Source organism: Eleutherodactylus coqui, chromosome 6 (genome assembly GCF_035609145.1).
Source record: "Eleutherodactylus coqui strain aEleCoq1 chromosome 6, aEleCoq1.hap1, whole genome shotgun sequence".
NCBI lineage: Eukaryota > Metazoa > Chordata > Amphibia > Anura > Eleutherodactylidae > Eleutherodactylus > Eleutherodactylus coqui.
This window is the reverse complement of record NC_089842.1, coordinates 44,498,414-44,514,660: the sequence shown is the minus strand read 5'-3', so window position 1 is coordinate 44,514,660 and position 16,247 is coordinate 44,498,414. Positions and strand designations below refer to the sequence as shown.

The window sequence follows — 16,247 nt, the reverse complement described above, 5'->3', positions numbered from 1 at the left end:
TTCAGATTATTTTTGACAAAGAGTGTATGTCGGGGGTGTAACTATAGGAGGTATAGAGGGAGCATTTGCATTCGGGCCCTGGAGTCTTAGGGGCCCCATAAGGTCTCTATTCCTAATTTGAATAGACCAGTGCTATATTGAGGTATTATATTAAGGGGCCCTGTTACAGATTTCGCTTTGGGGTCCGACAGCTTCAAGTTACACCTCAGATATATGTTGTCACACCCATCTGATGACCAGGCCTAGAAGCCTCTAAACCTTGCATATAAGACTTTTCGGGTTAACCAATAAAGGTATCTCCTTTATTATACTTTTGTCTTTTTTATACAACAGTATTTAACATCATCTCATTAGGGAAAGAACACTATTGGTTTCTGCCAGCTTTTTAATGAAAGGACCCTGAAAAACAACTATAAATATGGGGTTAGAGGATCTGAGATATTGGGGTTCCTAGTGGGACCACCTGTTCCCTCTCAAGCTGTGGTTGGATTTAGGCAGAACAGACTTCCTGACCTTCTTTCCATTATAAATCCAGAGTTTTCTGGGCCTTTATGAGATCTTATTCCCGAGGAACCAGAAAAAATTGATAATTTGATTTATCAGGTGAAATTCTTAGTTACTCTCTCATTGCATTGGATAAATAAGCCTTCCTTTGCCGCGCACCTGAACAAGCAGGGTTATTCTCTCATTTATCTTTATAACCCAAACACATACTGGAACATTTCCTCCTACAATCCCCATCTCTATTAATGATCTGGCAGTCTCATTCATTTGTTCATTGAATGCTTGAAAATAGTGTTACCTTCAGATTCCTGTATGTGCACAGGCCTATCAATCACCGCAGAGCTGCCGTGGCCCGGCTTGTTTCAGCTATCACAGAGGTTAATGACAAGCTGCTTTTTATAGTTACTTGTAGCAGCATATTTCATGGTCGGCTTTAATGATCTGCCTGGATGTCATTCTCTGGCTGAGTGGGGGTCATCTACAAAATGCAGGTAAAAAACAACAAGAATGTTTTGTTCTGTCATTATTGCATTTGCATGTTACTCTGAATTACAGTAAGGTCTATACCTGGGAACAGGTAACAAATATCTACAGGTGAATACATGAGAACAGGTGACAGGTATCTACAGTTCAATACATGAGAACAGGTGACAGGTATCTACAGGTCAACACATTAGAACAGGTGACAAGCATCTACAGGTCAATACATGGGAACAGGTGACAGATATCTGCAGGTGAATACGTGAGAACAGGTGACAGGTATTTACAGTTCAATACATGAGAACAGGTGACAGGAATCTACAGGTCAACACGAGAACAGGTGACACGTATCTACAGGTCAATACATGGAAACAGGTGACATATATCTACAGGTGAATACATGGCAACAGGTGACAGATATCTACAGGTCAATACATGAGAACAGGTGACAGGTATCCACAGGTGAATACATGAGAACAGGTCACAGGTATCTACAGGTGAATACATGAGAACAGGTGACAGGTATCTACAGATTAATACATGAGAACTGGTGACAGGTATCTACAGGTGAATACATGAGAACAGGTGACAGGTATCTACAGGTCAATACATGGGAACAGGTGACAAGTATCTACAGGTGAATACATGAAAACAGGTGACATGTATCCACAGGTCAATACACAAGTACAGGTGACAGGTATTTACAGGTGAATACATGAGAACAGGTGACAGATATCTACAGGTGAATACCTAGGAACAGGTGACAGGTATCTACAGGTGAATACATGAGAACAGGTGACATATATCTACAGGTCAATACATGAGAACAGGTGACAGGTATCTACAGTTCAATACATGAGAACAGGTGACAGGTATCTACAGGTGAATACATGAGAACAGGTGACATGTATCCACAGGTCAATACACAAGTACAGGTGACAGGTATTTACAGGTGAATACATGAGAACAGATGACAAATATCTACAAGTGAATACTAAGGGACAGGTGACAGGTATCTACAGGTGAATACATGAGAACAGGTGATAGATATCTACAGGTCAATACATGAGAACAGGTGACAGGTATCTACAGGTTAATACATGAGAACAGGTGACAAGAATCTGCAGGTCAATACATGGGAACAGGTGACAGATATCCACAGGTGAATACATGGAAACAGGTGACACATATCAACAGGTGAATACATGGAAACAGGTGACAAGTATCTACATGTGAATACATGAGAACAGGTAACAGATATCTACAGGTCAATACATGAGAATAGGTGTAAAGCTTCTACAGGTCAATACATGGGAACAGGTGACAGATATCTACAGATGAATACATGGGAACAGGTGACAGATATCTACAGGTGAATACTTGGGACCAGGTGACAGATATCTACATGTGAATACATGAGAACAGGGGACAGATAGCTACAGGTGAATACATGAGAACAGGTCACAGGTATCTACAGGTGAAAACATGAGAACAGGTGACAGATATCTACAGGTGAATACATGAGAACAGGTGACAGGTATCTACAGTTCAATACATGAGAACAGGTGACAGGTATCTACAGATCAACACAGGGGAACAGGTGACAAGTATCTACAGGTGAATACATGGGAACAGGTGACAGATATCTACAGGTGAATACATGGGAACAGATGACAAGTATCTACATGTGAATACATGAGAACAGGTGACAGATATCTACAGGTCAATACATGAGAACAGGTCACAGGTATCTACAGGTGAAAACATGAGAGCAGGTCACAGGTATCTACAGGTGAAAGCATGAGAACAGGTCACAGGTATCTACAGGTCAATACATGAGAACAGGTGACAGATATCTACAAGTGAATACAAGGGAACAGGTGACAAGTATCTACATATGAATACATACGAACAGGTGACAGGTATCTACAGGTCAATACGTGGGAACAGGTGACAGGTACTTATAGGTTATTACATGGAACAGGTATCTACAGGTGAATACATGAGAACAGGTGACATATCTACAGGTGAATACATGAGAACAAGTAACAGATATCAACAGGTCAATACATGAGAACAGGTGACAGGTATCTACAGGTCAATACATGAGAACAGGTGACAGGTAGCTACAGGTCAACACATGAGAACAGGTGCCAAGTATCTACAGGTCAATACATGGGAACAGGTAACAGGTATCTACAGGTCAATACATTGGAACAGGTGACAGGTACAATAAGTTTGTCAATCAATCTCTAGAATTCCCATGTATCTATAGAGTCCCCAACACTTTCTGAGTGACATTAGATACAGAAAACATGTGTATGACCATCCATCCATTATTATTGTGGTAGTATGGGAGTGTTGGCTTAGAGGGCATTAAAGACTCTTTTACACAGCCCGATTCTCTGACATTTTTAACCCCTTAAGGATCGGGGGGTGTCAGCCCTAAAGGACCAGACGCCTTTTAGGGATTTTACCGATGTGGTGGTTTTACTGCCCTATTTTTTTGCTGCAGTCTGAGGTCTGATGCAAAGTACACAATGTGGCCAAATGCTATGTGATGTTGTAAAGGTTGTCCCGGAAGGAAACATTGAAGTTACATTGTTGCAATTGTGGTAATTGTGTGACTAAGGGCTTATTCAGACGACCATATATCGGCTGGGTTTTCACGCCGAGCCAATATACGGTGTCCTCATCTGCAGGAAGGGAGGGGGAATGGAAGAGCCAGGAGAACTATTTGCAATGGAAGGGGCAGGACAAGGGCGGAGCTAAGCATCATCGCTTAGCTCCACTCCCATCCCGCCCTCTCCTATTGCAAATAAGGGCAAGGGGTGGAGAGGAGGGGGGAGCTCAGTTCCTGCTCCTGGCTCTTCCATCCCCCCCCCTCCCCGCAGACGAGGACACCGTATATCGGCTCAGTGTGAAAACCCAGCCGATATATGGTCATCTGAATAAGCCCTTAATGTGACCATATGTTGCCATGTATCATGACCCTCAGACAATATAGACCATATACATACATTCTTTGCTTATACACACAAAGACCAACTTCACACAGTAGTAGTATTTGCACACACAAAAGTAGTGCACACAATATGGGTTTGTTCATATTTCCGTATTTTGCGTGTGCATTTCTTTCATGCAAAAAAAAGAACATGTTCTATTTTTTGCATATATGTGCGCCAAAGGTCTCGATAGAAGTCAATGGGGGGGGGGGGGGCGGAATTGCTTGCACAATGGGCAACAAGATGCGTGAAACACTGCGTAATTCAGCTGAAAATAGAACATATCTGGAACTCATTAAAACAAATTAGCAATTTGAATGGTTGGGCCTTTGTTTACTGCGCACTAATGAATATATCTTGTGGGCACAAAAAATATGCCGATGCGTGGGCAAAAAAGCATCGTTCATTCCACAAAAACGCTACGCTCATGTGTCACACATAAGATGCACCAATTGAAATGGCTAATTAGCCTAATGAGTTCCAGATGTGCTCTTTTTCCAGCGGAATTACATAGTGTGTAACGCATCCTGGCGTATTACGTAAATTTGCACACCCCCATTCACTTCCATGGAGACCTTTGGTGCGCAAATAAACAGGAAAGTAGAACATCCTTCACTTTTTATGTAACCAAAATGCACAGGAAAAATGTGCACATGTGAAAATACGCACTTGTAAATGACCCATTGAAATTCATGGGTTCTATTCTCTGCATATTGAGTACATAAATAATGCATGCGCAAATACATCCGTGTGAATCTGGACTAAAACAGATATATTCAGCAGTAGAGATGAGCGAACGTACTCGTTTAGGGCGATTTCGCAATCGAGCACGGCTTTTTTCAAGTAACTGACTACTCAAGCGAAAAGATTCGGGGGGCGCCGGGGAGCGGCATGGTGGAGCGGGGGGTAGCAATGGGGAACAGGGGGGAGCTGTCTCTCTCTCTCTCTCCCCCCCCCCCCCCACTCCCCTCTGCAACCCCCGACGCCCCCAGAATCTTTTCGCCCGAGTAGTCAGTTACTCGAAAAAAGCCGCGCTCGATTGCGAAATCGCCCTAAACGAGTACGTTCGCTCATCTCTATTCAGCAACAATCGTCACACACATGTACACCAAGATCAGCGGCCAGACTCAGGCTTGAACCCAAGAGAAGTCAGGAGAAAACATAAATAACAATTCACCGTCTCAATTTTTTTAGGAAGATAATTCCAAGTGGACCGGAGGGGGCGCTCCACCACCTTATATCTGCACAGTACTCAATAGCTGAAGGGTTGTTCTCACTCATTTTAAGACATTGCTCCTTAATTAGACTTGCCAACTAATACATTTTCTACTTAGGGTGAAGTCACACGAACGTATATCGGCTCGGTTTTACGCCGAGCCGATATACGTTGTCCTCATGTGCAGGGGGGGGGGGGGGGGGGATGGAAGAGCCAGGAGCAGGAACTGCAGAAGTCAATAGCACAGAGGCTCATTTACTTTTTCCCCCTGCACTGTAGATGATTACACAATGTGCTCAATAAAAGACATGAATTGTACAACTGTTTATGTTATTAGTTTTTTTCGATTGAGTATGTCTATAATTGTAACTTCAGTAACAATTTGACCAGATTTTAATCCAGATTGTCAGCGTATCAGAGTGTCAGCAGACTCATTGAATGGCTGTGATTGGTGCATCGAGCGAAGGCTCTGATTGGCAGAGCTTGCACTCCTGAACCAATTGGAGCAATCTCTCAGTGGGAGGTGGTTATTTCAATCCCCGTCACTAGCAATAGATGCTCTGTCGGCTTAACAAGTGCCCAGCAGCCTTCCCGAAGTTCTGGAGAGCAGCGGCGGGGACCCTGACGGCGCCAGCTAGGTGAGTATGCCTTTTTTTTAGGTAGTGCAGCGAGCGCTTGTGTTTAGTGCTGCCAAAAACGTGCTACCAAGTTGTGCCACATTTTCAGCAGTGCTGAAACTGCTGCCCATTCATTTCAATGGGCGACACAGGGATGAATACGGCCATAGATAGAACATGCATCGCTGTCAAAGCGCAGCGTTGAAGATGCTGCATTTTAGTGCTTGTGTGAACAGCCCCATCGGAATGAATTGGAGCGTTGTACAGCGTTTAGTGCAGCGCTGAAAAGGCAGCGGCAAATGCTGTAAAAAAATGCCTTTTGTCTCTTCATGTAATGACAGACAGACTTGATGATGATGAGATCAGGGCTCTGTGGGGGCCATATAATCACTTTCAGGACTTCTTTTTGCTGAAAATAGTCCTTAAAGGGGTTGTCCTGCGCCAAAACGGTTTTCTTTTTTTTTCAACCCCCCCCCCCCCCCCAGTTCGGCGCGAGACAACCCCGATGCAGGGGTTAAAAAAGAACACCGGACAGCGCTTACCTGAATCCCCGCGCTCCGGTGACTTCTTACTTTCCCGGTGAAGATGGCCGCCGGCATCTTCTCCCTCCGTGGACCGCAGGGCTTCTGTGCGGTCCATTGCCGATTCCAGCCTCCTGATTGGCTGGAATCGGCACGTGACGGGGCAGAGCTACACGGAGCTACACGGAGCCCCATTGAGAGGATAAGAAGACCCGGACTGCGCAAGCGCGTCTAATTTGGCCATTAGACGGCGAAAATTAGACGGCAACCATGGAGACGAGGACGCCAGCAACGGAGCAGGTAAGTGAATAACTTCTGTATGGCTCATAATTAATGCACAATGTACATTACAAAGTGCATTAATATGGCCATACAGAAGTGTATAGACCCACTTGCTGCCGCGGGACAACCCCTTTAAATATTGTAAACTGTACAGAATAGGTGATTATAAGGATTTTTGCAATAGGTTTTATCAGCCTATTCTGCACATTTTTCTTACAAACCCCTCTTCTGCTATGTAGCTGGATGAAGACGAGACTGAGAAATCCATCTTCACCTAGCTGTATAGCAGTAGTAGGAGCCCCATCCAGCTGTGTCTGCACTTGTTCTCTATAGAGCAGCTGCAGACACTGTTCTCTTCTGTATTACAGCTTATTAAAAAATGTCAATATTATATATAATTATTTTTAATAACCCTACGCCCCCTGTGTTCCACCATCCCCCATCAGTGCATCAGATCCAATGTGGAGCGCTGTGAGTAGAGAAGCCATGTGCAGAATAGAGCGGCTTCTCCTTTACAGCCCTGTTCGCTCCCCGCCAGACCTGAAGCACTGTCAGAGGCTCAGTGCTACAGGTTATGACTTATAATAGTGTACACCCGACTTATGAGAGCTCTGTCAGTACATCGGGGCGGTAGGGGGCGAGCGTGGTGAGAGGGTTACCCTCCTCAGAATAGAGAAATTCTCCTTCAAAGGGCTGAGGGACAGCAACATATGAGAGGGATATGAGAATTGTAAAACAAGGAAGGGGGAACACGGGGGGCCTAGGGTTATTAATAATAAATTATATATAATAGTGACATCTTTTAATAAGCTGTAATACAGAAGAGAACAGTGTCTGCAGCTGATCTATAGAGAACAAGTGTGGTCACAGCTGGATGGAGCTCCTACTACTGCTATACAGCTAGGTGAAGACGGATTTCTCAGCCTAGCTGCATAGCCGCAGTGGGTTTTTTAAGAAAAATGTACAGAATTGGTTAATAAGGCCTGTTGCAAAAATGCTTAAATTTGCCTATTCTGTACATTAAAAAAAAAAGTGACAGAACCGTTTAGTGCCATTGGCTGGATGCTTGGGGTCCGTTGTCCTCCTACAGAATAAATGTGGAGTCAGACGCCTTCTACTTTTTAAAGCATTCTTAATGTGCAGCATTTTTTCTACACCTGCCTAAAACTTTTATCCAGTACTGCAGATATTACACAGAGTTTGAATTGCCCCTAACATATACAGTATATAGGCCGGGCATACATGGGCGCATTGTGCGTTGCCGATAGCCCAATAATCTCTATTGGACCGCTCACACTTAGAGATGAGCGAACGTACTCGCTAAGGGTGATTTCGCAATCGAGCATCGCTATTTTCGAGTACCTGGCTACTCGGGTGAAAAGATTTGGGGGACGGCGTTGTGGAGTGGGGGTTAGCAGTGGGGAACAGGGGGAAGCTCCCTCTCTCCCCCCCCCCCCCCCACACTCCCCTCTGCAACCCCCGCTCACCCCCGGCGCCATCCGAATCTTTTCACCCGAGTAGTCAGGTGCTCGAAAATAGCAGTGCTCGATTGCGAAATCGCCCTTAACGAGTACGTTCGCTCATCTCTACTCACACTTGCACGAAAAAAATGCTCTATCTTGGCATATAATATATGGGTATGCATGTATGTACGCCAAGATAATGCATGGGTATTGGCGGCACACAGCAAGTATACAGATCATTGCATACTTGCGTGCTCATGTCTCCTGCGCAGCCCACAACTATTTACGGCTGTGTGAGCCCTGTGTAATATAAGGAGTATCTCACTGTTCTAGAGATACATTTATCAAGCATATATTTACCCAACAGAGATCTAACATCAAAAATAGCACTAATATATGTCCTGCTCCATACCAGGTCCTCCTCAAACACCATGCATACGAAGATACCATCATTAGATGCTGTGATATTATTGATGATGATGAACACGTCCAATTAATGCTCCACTAACTTAGAACATTCCATCATAAATGATCATTTTGTTTTCCTTCGCAGCAGCAGGTTTGCTATCAACTATACAGAATGTGATGAATTATTAAGGCTTCTCTATGTGACTTTTTATCACTTTTCCTCTTTAAATGCCGTGAACAAAACACAATGTCACCCTAAATGTCACCACAAGTGATCAAATGATGCGAGCGATTGTGAACTTGTAGCCAGAGGAATAAGGATCCTTGGAACATGCGGAGAAGCCTGTAAGGAGGAGAGCTGGTCAGCGGCGAAGCACAGACTCAGCCTGCTTTTCGACAATAGTGGAGATACATTTTCCATGCATAGAACATTCCCACTGTTTGTTTCCCCTCCCCCAAGTCTGCTGCTATCTGATCTATGATGATATGTGATCTCTAGGATACACTCACACACAAGTACCGGGCATTGCTGCTCAGCTATGCACCATGTCTCTGTCTTAGTACCACTTTCTGCTTTAAATCCTTTACAATGCTGCCATGCTTCCATTTCTGCATTTCACCTCTTTTTTGCTTCTGCTGTTTGCTGATTTTACCTCTAGGTCTTCTTTGCCCTTCTGTCTGTACATGTTTGGACTACCATACAATAGACTGCAGGGATCAAGGACTTCCAAGCCTTCCCAACCTCTTCCCTTTGGATATAAGGAAACTCCTCGCAGCCAACAACCACATCCAATCGATCCCGGGGGATCTCTTCTTGTTTTATGCCGATCTGGTGTACCTGGATCTTAGGAACAACTCATTGACCTCGCTGGAAGAGGGCACCTTCAGCACTTCCACCAGGCTGGTGTTCCTGGATTTAAGTTACAATAATCTGACGCAGCTCGATGCTGGGATTTTTAAATCAGCGGAGAAGCTGATAAAGTTAAGCCTGGGGAACAACAATCTTTCGGAGGTGCATGAGGATGCCTTCGAGAACTTGGAGTCTCTTCAAGTCTTAGAACTGAATGACAATAACTTACAAAGTTTAAGTATCAGTGCACTAGAATCCTTGCCATCGCTTCGGACTATCCGCTTGGAGGGGAACCCTTGGATATGTGACTGTGAGTTTGCCAACCTCTTTTTTTGGATTGATGAAAATTCTAATAAAATACAAAAAGGTGAGTGTAAAATATGGACATCATTTGTAATAACAATAGCCATCGTCATCGTCATCACTGCTCGGTGGCTAGTAGTGTTCACTTGTAGCACTGGGGTCCTGGGTTCAAATCCAATCAAGGACAACAAATGCATGGAGTTTATATGTCCTTCCGGGTTTGGTTGGTGTTCTTCGTTTTGCTCACACACAGCAAAACATAGGTTAATTGTACGATTATATAGTGACATAGTGTGTTCGGCTGAAAAAAATATATATGTCCTTCTAGTTCAGCCTATTACCCCCCCTCTCCCATACCCATTGTTGATCCAGAGGAAAGAGGAAAAAAACAATGAATTAGAAGACAATTTTCCTCATTTTAGGAGAAAAATTCCTTACTGGCTCCAATCTGGCAATCAGAACAATCCCCGGATCAACGACCCTTCTGAGTAATCAGTGATTATAACATTGGCCTTCTATGACGTTCATCTTAGTGTGTACGTCGGAGATAGGGGAGATGGATTGTGAGCCTTATTGTAGACATGGACTGATGTGAAACATAACCACCTCTGTACAGTGCTATGGAATATTTTGGCGATATGTAATCAGCGATACATAATAATAATAGTTGACCATAAGAACAGTTAAAACAGCTACTAACAATGACATGAGATGAGAGGGGGCCCAGTCTGGTAGGGCTTATAGTTTTTGAACATGATCCCCTAAAACAATCAGATCACTCCAGGTTTGTATGAATGACTTTAAAGGGGTATTCCTAAAATTTACTCTTATCACCTATCCATAGGATGGTTGATAAAGGTCTTATTGGTGGGGGTCTCTCTGCTGGAACCCCCACCGATCCTGAGAATGGAGGAGGAGATTGAATGAAGTTTCAGTTGTGCATGTGCACTGCTGCTTCATACATCTTACATGGGATAGCCAGAAACAGCTAGGGCCTCATGTCCACGGGCTTAAAATCCGCAGCGTTTCTCCCGCACGCGGATCCGCGCTCCATAGGGATGCATTGGACACCCGCAGGTAGTTAAATACCTGCGGATGTCATTTTTCCCGCCAGGCGCGGATCCGCGTGCGGGAAAAAAATGTACATGCTCCATTTTCGTGCGGGGCTCCCGCGGGGACGGCTCCCGCAGGCTTCTATTGAAGCCTATGGAAGCCATCCGGATCTGCGGGAGACCCGTACCAGAATTAAACTCACCTGCTCCGGACGATGCGGTTCTTCTCTTCTTCGCGGCCGGATCATCTTTCTTCTGCCCAGCGGATGTGCCGAGCACATCCGCCGGGCCGAAGAAAGAAGATCCGGCCGTGAAGGAAGGAAGATTCGCATCATCCGGAGCAGGTGAGTTTATTCTGATTTTAGGCTTCATGTCCCCGGGGCAGGAGGGACCTGCTACGGATTCTACATGAAGAATCCGTGGCGGGCCTGATTTTCCCCGTGGACATGAGGCTTAAGAGCTTGCACTTGGCTAATTGCATCAGCCCTATTGAACTGATTGGAGCGGAATCACGCATGCTTGGCCACCGCTCCATCCAATCTCCACATCTGTGTGGGGGTGCAGCGAGCCCGCAGTGAGGAGGAAAGGGGACCTTCTCTTTCAGCATCGATGGGATCTCAGCGGTGAAGCCTTCCACCAATAAGAGCTTTGTCATCTATCCTCTGGATAGGTGATGAAAATCAATTTTGGGAATGCCTCCTTAACTGTCTAACAGAACAAATTGCTTTATGTTCAAAAAGGGTTTCGCCAAATGAAATGACGTGTTGATCAAAAATCCCATAAATGTTAAAAGTCAACGGAGATCTAGCAAATGAGACTCCAACCAACCTAAAGAGATCAAGGTTCTCGTTTCTCATGAGCAGCTGCTCAAATTAAGCTCTCTCTATAGACTTCTGTAAGAGTTTTGGATATCCCAGGGGGGAAGGGCGGGCCTGACTGAATTTACACTTAAACATTTTTATTTCTATATCATGAGTCTTAAATTTTTGGAAAACTCTTAAAGCGGCCCTCTAGTCCTAGACAAACAAAGATGGCCATGTTGCTTCTCCGACTACCTGATGCACACTGTACATTGGTATGCATCCTTAGTCTAAGACACTACATGATGCTTTGAATAGCCAGCGCTGCCCATATGAAGAGTGCTGACCAGAGCAGCATGTAGTGCCTTATACTAATAGTGAATACTAATGTACAGTGTGCATCAGGTAGTAAAAAAGAAGAAATGTGGCCATCTTTGGTAGTCCAGGAATGGAGGGTCATTTCCAATTTGTCTCAAAGTACCTTTGAAAATAGACAAAAGTACATTTTTGCTTAATTACAACCTGCCAAAAGTGTTCATAGCTTAAAAACAGCCCATGTAGCAACTTCAGCAGCCGTGAAAAACGGAGTCCCAACTCATGTTGGCACTGCCCCCCTTTCCCATGGACTATGTGAACCATCTCTACAGGTAATGCCACTCTTCTCTTTTGCGAGTGCAATGCGCAATAAATTAAACCCATTCATTTAAATGGGTTCATTCATATGCAGTTTTAATTCCAGCGCAATTTGGTCCCGGAAAAAAAAAACGCAACATGCTCAATTTTCCTGCACATGTGTGCACCAAAAGTCCCCATAGAAGTCAATGGGGATGCGTAAATGCATGCACAATATGCTAGGAGATGAATAAAACACTGTATAATTAATCTTGAACTCATTAGGCTAATTAATCATTTCAACGGCTGGAAGCAGCGGTGCCTTGCACGCGTAAAAAAACAGCAAAAATACGCTGATGCGTGCGCCAAAAAGCATTGATCATTCCGCAAATATGTGGCGCTCATGGACGTGCAAATGCTGTAACGCACATGTGCAGCCGGCCTAAGTGTTGCCTGGTAGAACCATACAGAGGAGGCTTGAGGGTTGTTTTTGCATTACAGTTACAAGTGCATTAGCATTCTAGGCATTCTTATTTTAGTCCGTTTTTAGAATCCTAACGATCTCTGGGTAAATCATTTCCATTATAAAGACACATAGCTCATAAATTGTTCGCCACATCAGCTTTGTAGATGTCCTTGTACTTTTAAATTAACTTGAAAGGACACCAAGTATTGGTACAGGTCCTGCTGTAGCCTGTGATGGATACAGTACTACCACGATGGATCAGGATGTACGCTATCTCCATGTTTGTCAATTTATAGTACATTTATACAGTGGTGTGCCAAACCGTGCTTCTGTCTAAGGTCACATCTATGGCCACCTTGTCCAAAGCATGCTCGAATACCCAAACTAAGGCATCCTACAAAAAGGAAGTGGACACCTAAGAAAGAAAATATTTATTTACATATGGTAATAGTAGGGCTCCTTTGGTCCTAATGACGTTGACCACTGTCCATGGCATATTTTCTAGAAATGTCTGATACACTTCAGCTGGCATTTCCCTCCATTCATCCTGCAAACATCAGGAGAGTTATTTCAAAGATGCATTGGCCCATCTACAATGGTGCACGGAGCGTCGTCATTGGACAGTAGAGCCATGGAATAACGTTTGATGGGATGACAGATTACTTTGTATCTATTTATGGATATAAAGTGGTGACTTTTTCATTTTTTTGTGCGAATCATGCTACTTCATCTTCAAATCAGATGAACCTACCTGGGTGTGGAGGATGTCGGGGGAACACCTTATTCATGACTACGTTGTGCCAATGGTTATGTACAGCAGAGGTTGCATTATGGTCTGGGGATATGTTACGTGGCATGGTCTCGGTCCGTGGGTTGTAGTGACAAGAACCATGAACATGGAGGTGTACCCCGACATTCTAGACAATAATGTACTGCCGACAATGTGGCAATACTCTGGGAATGGTCAGCAATACTTCCAACAAGACAACGCGTCTTATCACAAATCCAACAATGTCTTACATTGGTTTAAGCATATGGATGCTCCACAATTGGACTGATTGCACAGAGTCCTGACCTGAACCCTACTGAACATCTTTGGGATTAATGGAACGTTGGGTCAGGAAATATGAACTACATCCATCTTCTCTGAGAGACCTTGCTAGGCATTTGCAGGGTGAATGCAAGGAAATACCAGCTGAAGTCTATCGGACGTTAGTAGAAAGTATGCAACGGAGAGTATCCAATGTCATTAGGGCCAAAGGAGCCCAACTAAGTATTACCATATGGAAAAGAAAATACTATTTTTGATTCTTGCTCAGGTGTCCAATTACTTTTGGTAGGATGGTGTATATGACATGGTCATGGAACGTTTGATTTATGAGAGTCCCATCTTATCACTAAAGGCTCCTGGATCTAGACTTTATAGCTACTGAACTGCTAACTGGACCATTGATGGAGTCATCTAATTAATGTAATTATCTACATATATGACGATCTTGTGCTTAGCAGAATATTCTTATCCCATGAATCACGAAGCATCATGCCGATCTAGCTCAGTGTCTTGTAATGGAGATAGAAGAACACTAACGTCCTTCTACGTGTTGCTGTCTCATTGTGGTCAGATGTTCCTACTCATCAGCAAAGTTTTTATTGTATAAGCACATTATGGATGGGACAGTCAGCTCTAACCTTGACTAGAACAGGACTATTCATGCATTTCTTCATTCCAGACTGTGTACAGAATGTTCTGATATCGAGCACATTACTCTTCCCCGCGTGTAAGTAGAGGAGCACAGAAGGCTTCTGCAAATCCCTCTCATTATGTGTTCAACTGACTTTAGGGGATCAACAATAGAAGACCAAGAGGGCTTTAATCCGCTCCTTTATTCCATATCACTGCATGTCTTGCTTATGGGGAATCCCAAGCAGGGAGTCATCCGTATTAGGTTAGCATGGCCCAAAATGACCTTTAAAGGGGCTTTCCATTTTAACAGAGCATCAATGGCGCTCCCAAACTGTTATAAGTCATAGCCGCCCGTCTTTCCTCGCCTGTCCCGGCTGTCAGCTGCAGCGTGTACTCACTCCCTGTTTGCGAAAGCACCATATTTAGGCATCGTGTCAGCCTCTCTGCTGCCCGAAGGCCGGGCATGAACACACAATCGCAGTCTTAAAGGGCAAGCATGCATCTTGTATTTCTGTCCGGCTCCAATCCCAGTGCACTAGGGTTATATCAACCACCTTCCGCTTAAGGAAGGTGTCTAAGCTTTTGGTTTCTTTGACCAACTGCAGGTGCTATTTGTTCGTGCTGATTTCCTGGTTCCTGACTCTGGGCTATAGGGTGCATTCACATGGGCGAATGCCATGTAGGTCCAAGAAAATTATATCCCACTGTATTTAACTGCCATCTATCAGCAATTGTATGAACCGCCCATGTGAATGCACCCTGACCTTGACTTTTCTGTATTCTTCGCTCCTGACTTCAGCCTGCTATATTGACCATGTTGCCTGCCCTGACTCCTAACCTGCTTGTAGGGTGCTGAACCTGTTCTCTGTTCCCTGACCTCTGGACTGTCTCCAATCTTGAAGTATATGCTGCCTGCCTCGATCCCGGACTCTGTGAACACTTGTAGTGTAACAGCCTAGACCCCACAGCAAAGCCCGGATCCTGACTGATTGGGTGATGGGGTGAATACCAGGATACTCCATATGTGCAATAGGCTCGCAGTGAGGAGAATGGGGAACACGGGACCCTTGTTCTCAAGATGAGCAGAGTTGGATGGGGGGTAACCTGCAGTTTTGGTACAAACCCTTTAATGACAGTATTGCTGGTGGACTAGGGTAGTAAAGGCACTAATTACAACATCCCTGGAGGTTTTGGGTAGTAAAGGCATTAAGGCAACATCCCTGGTGGTCTTGGATACTGAAGGTATTAATTCCAAGATCCCTGGTAATTTAGCAGAGTGAAGGCATTAATGGAAGTATCCCTGGTGGTCTAGGTTTGTGAAAGGCTTAATACATGCTGAAAGTGCAATGGGATATTCACCTCCACAGATTCCAACATTTAGGCCCACTTGACCCTGATAGGCACCAGCTGAGTCCCTAATACTGAGTTATCACAGCAATGATGTATTTAAGAGGTTTCTCACAATTTTTAAACACACTAAAGAAGCCTTATTAAACTAACTTGAACATAGGTCATCAATAGTTGATCAGCCATTTGGGATCCCCATTGATCAGCTGCCTGAAGAGGTTGTGGCCTTCAAGTGAGTGCTGCGGTCTCTTCTCAGGCCTCTGACATCATGTACCTCAGTTACACGGCCTAAGAGCAGCTCAGTACATTCAAGTGAATAGGACTGAGCTACAATACCACGTGCAGCCACTATACAATATATGGCGCTGTGCCTGGTATGGACTGAAATCACAGCAGCACTTATCCAAGTACCACTGTCATTTCAATAAGCTGATCAGCAGTGTAAGGCCTCTTTCACACGGTTACATGCGTTTTTACGCTTGGCCGACCACGGCTAAAAATCGCATGAATGAAGAATAACTACGATGTAGCCCTGATCTTAATTAGCGTTTCCTCGTCCATTCACGCGGGCGGCTGCGGTGTATTAGCAAAAAATACACTGCAGCGCAAAAATCCCTCGGTCAGCAGAAATCCTCGG

General features: G+C 44.4%; 1 protein-coding gene across 1 annotated transcript in view; it reads left to right on the top strand.

Moving 5' to 3' along the window:
• Nucleotides 1–9,085: 9,085 nt before the first annotated feature.
• LRRC38 (leucine rich repeat containing 38) overlaps nucleotides 9,086–16,247 on the top strand; it is a 55,088-nt gene continuing 47,926 nt past the window's right edge. Inside the window, exon 1 of the mRNA XM_066572679.1 lies at nucleotides 9,086–9,713. Within this exon, the coding sequence (XP_066428776.1) occupies nucleotides 9,086–9,713 (628 nt within the window). The remainder of the gene's footprint in view (nucleotides 9,714–16,247) is intronic.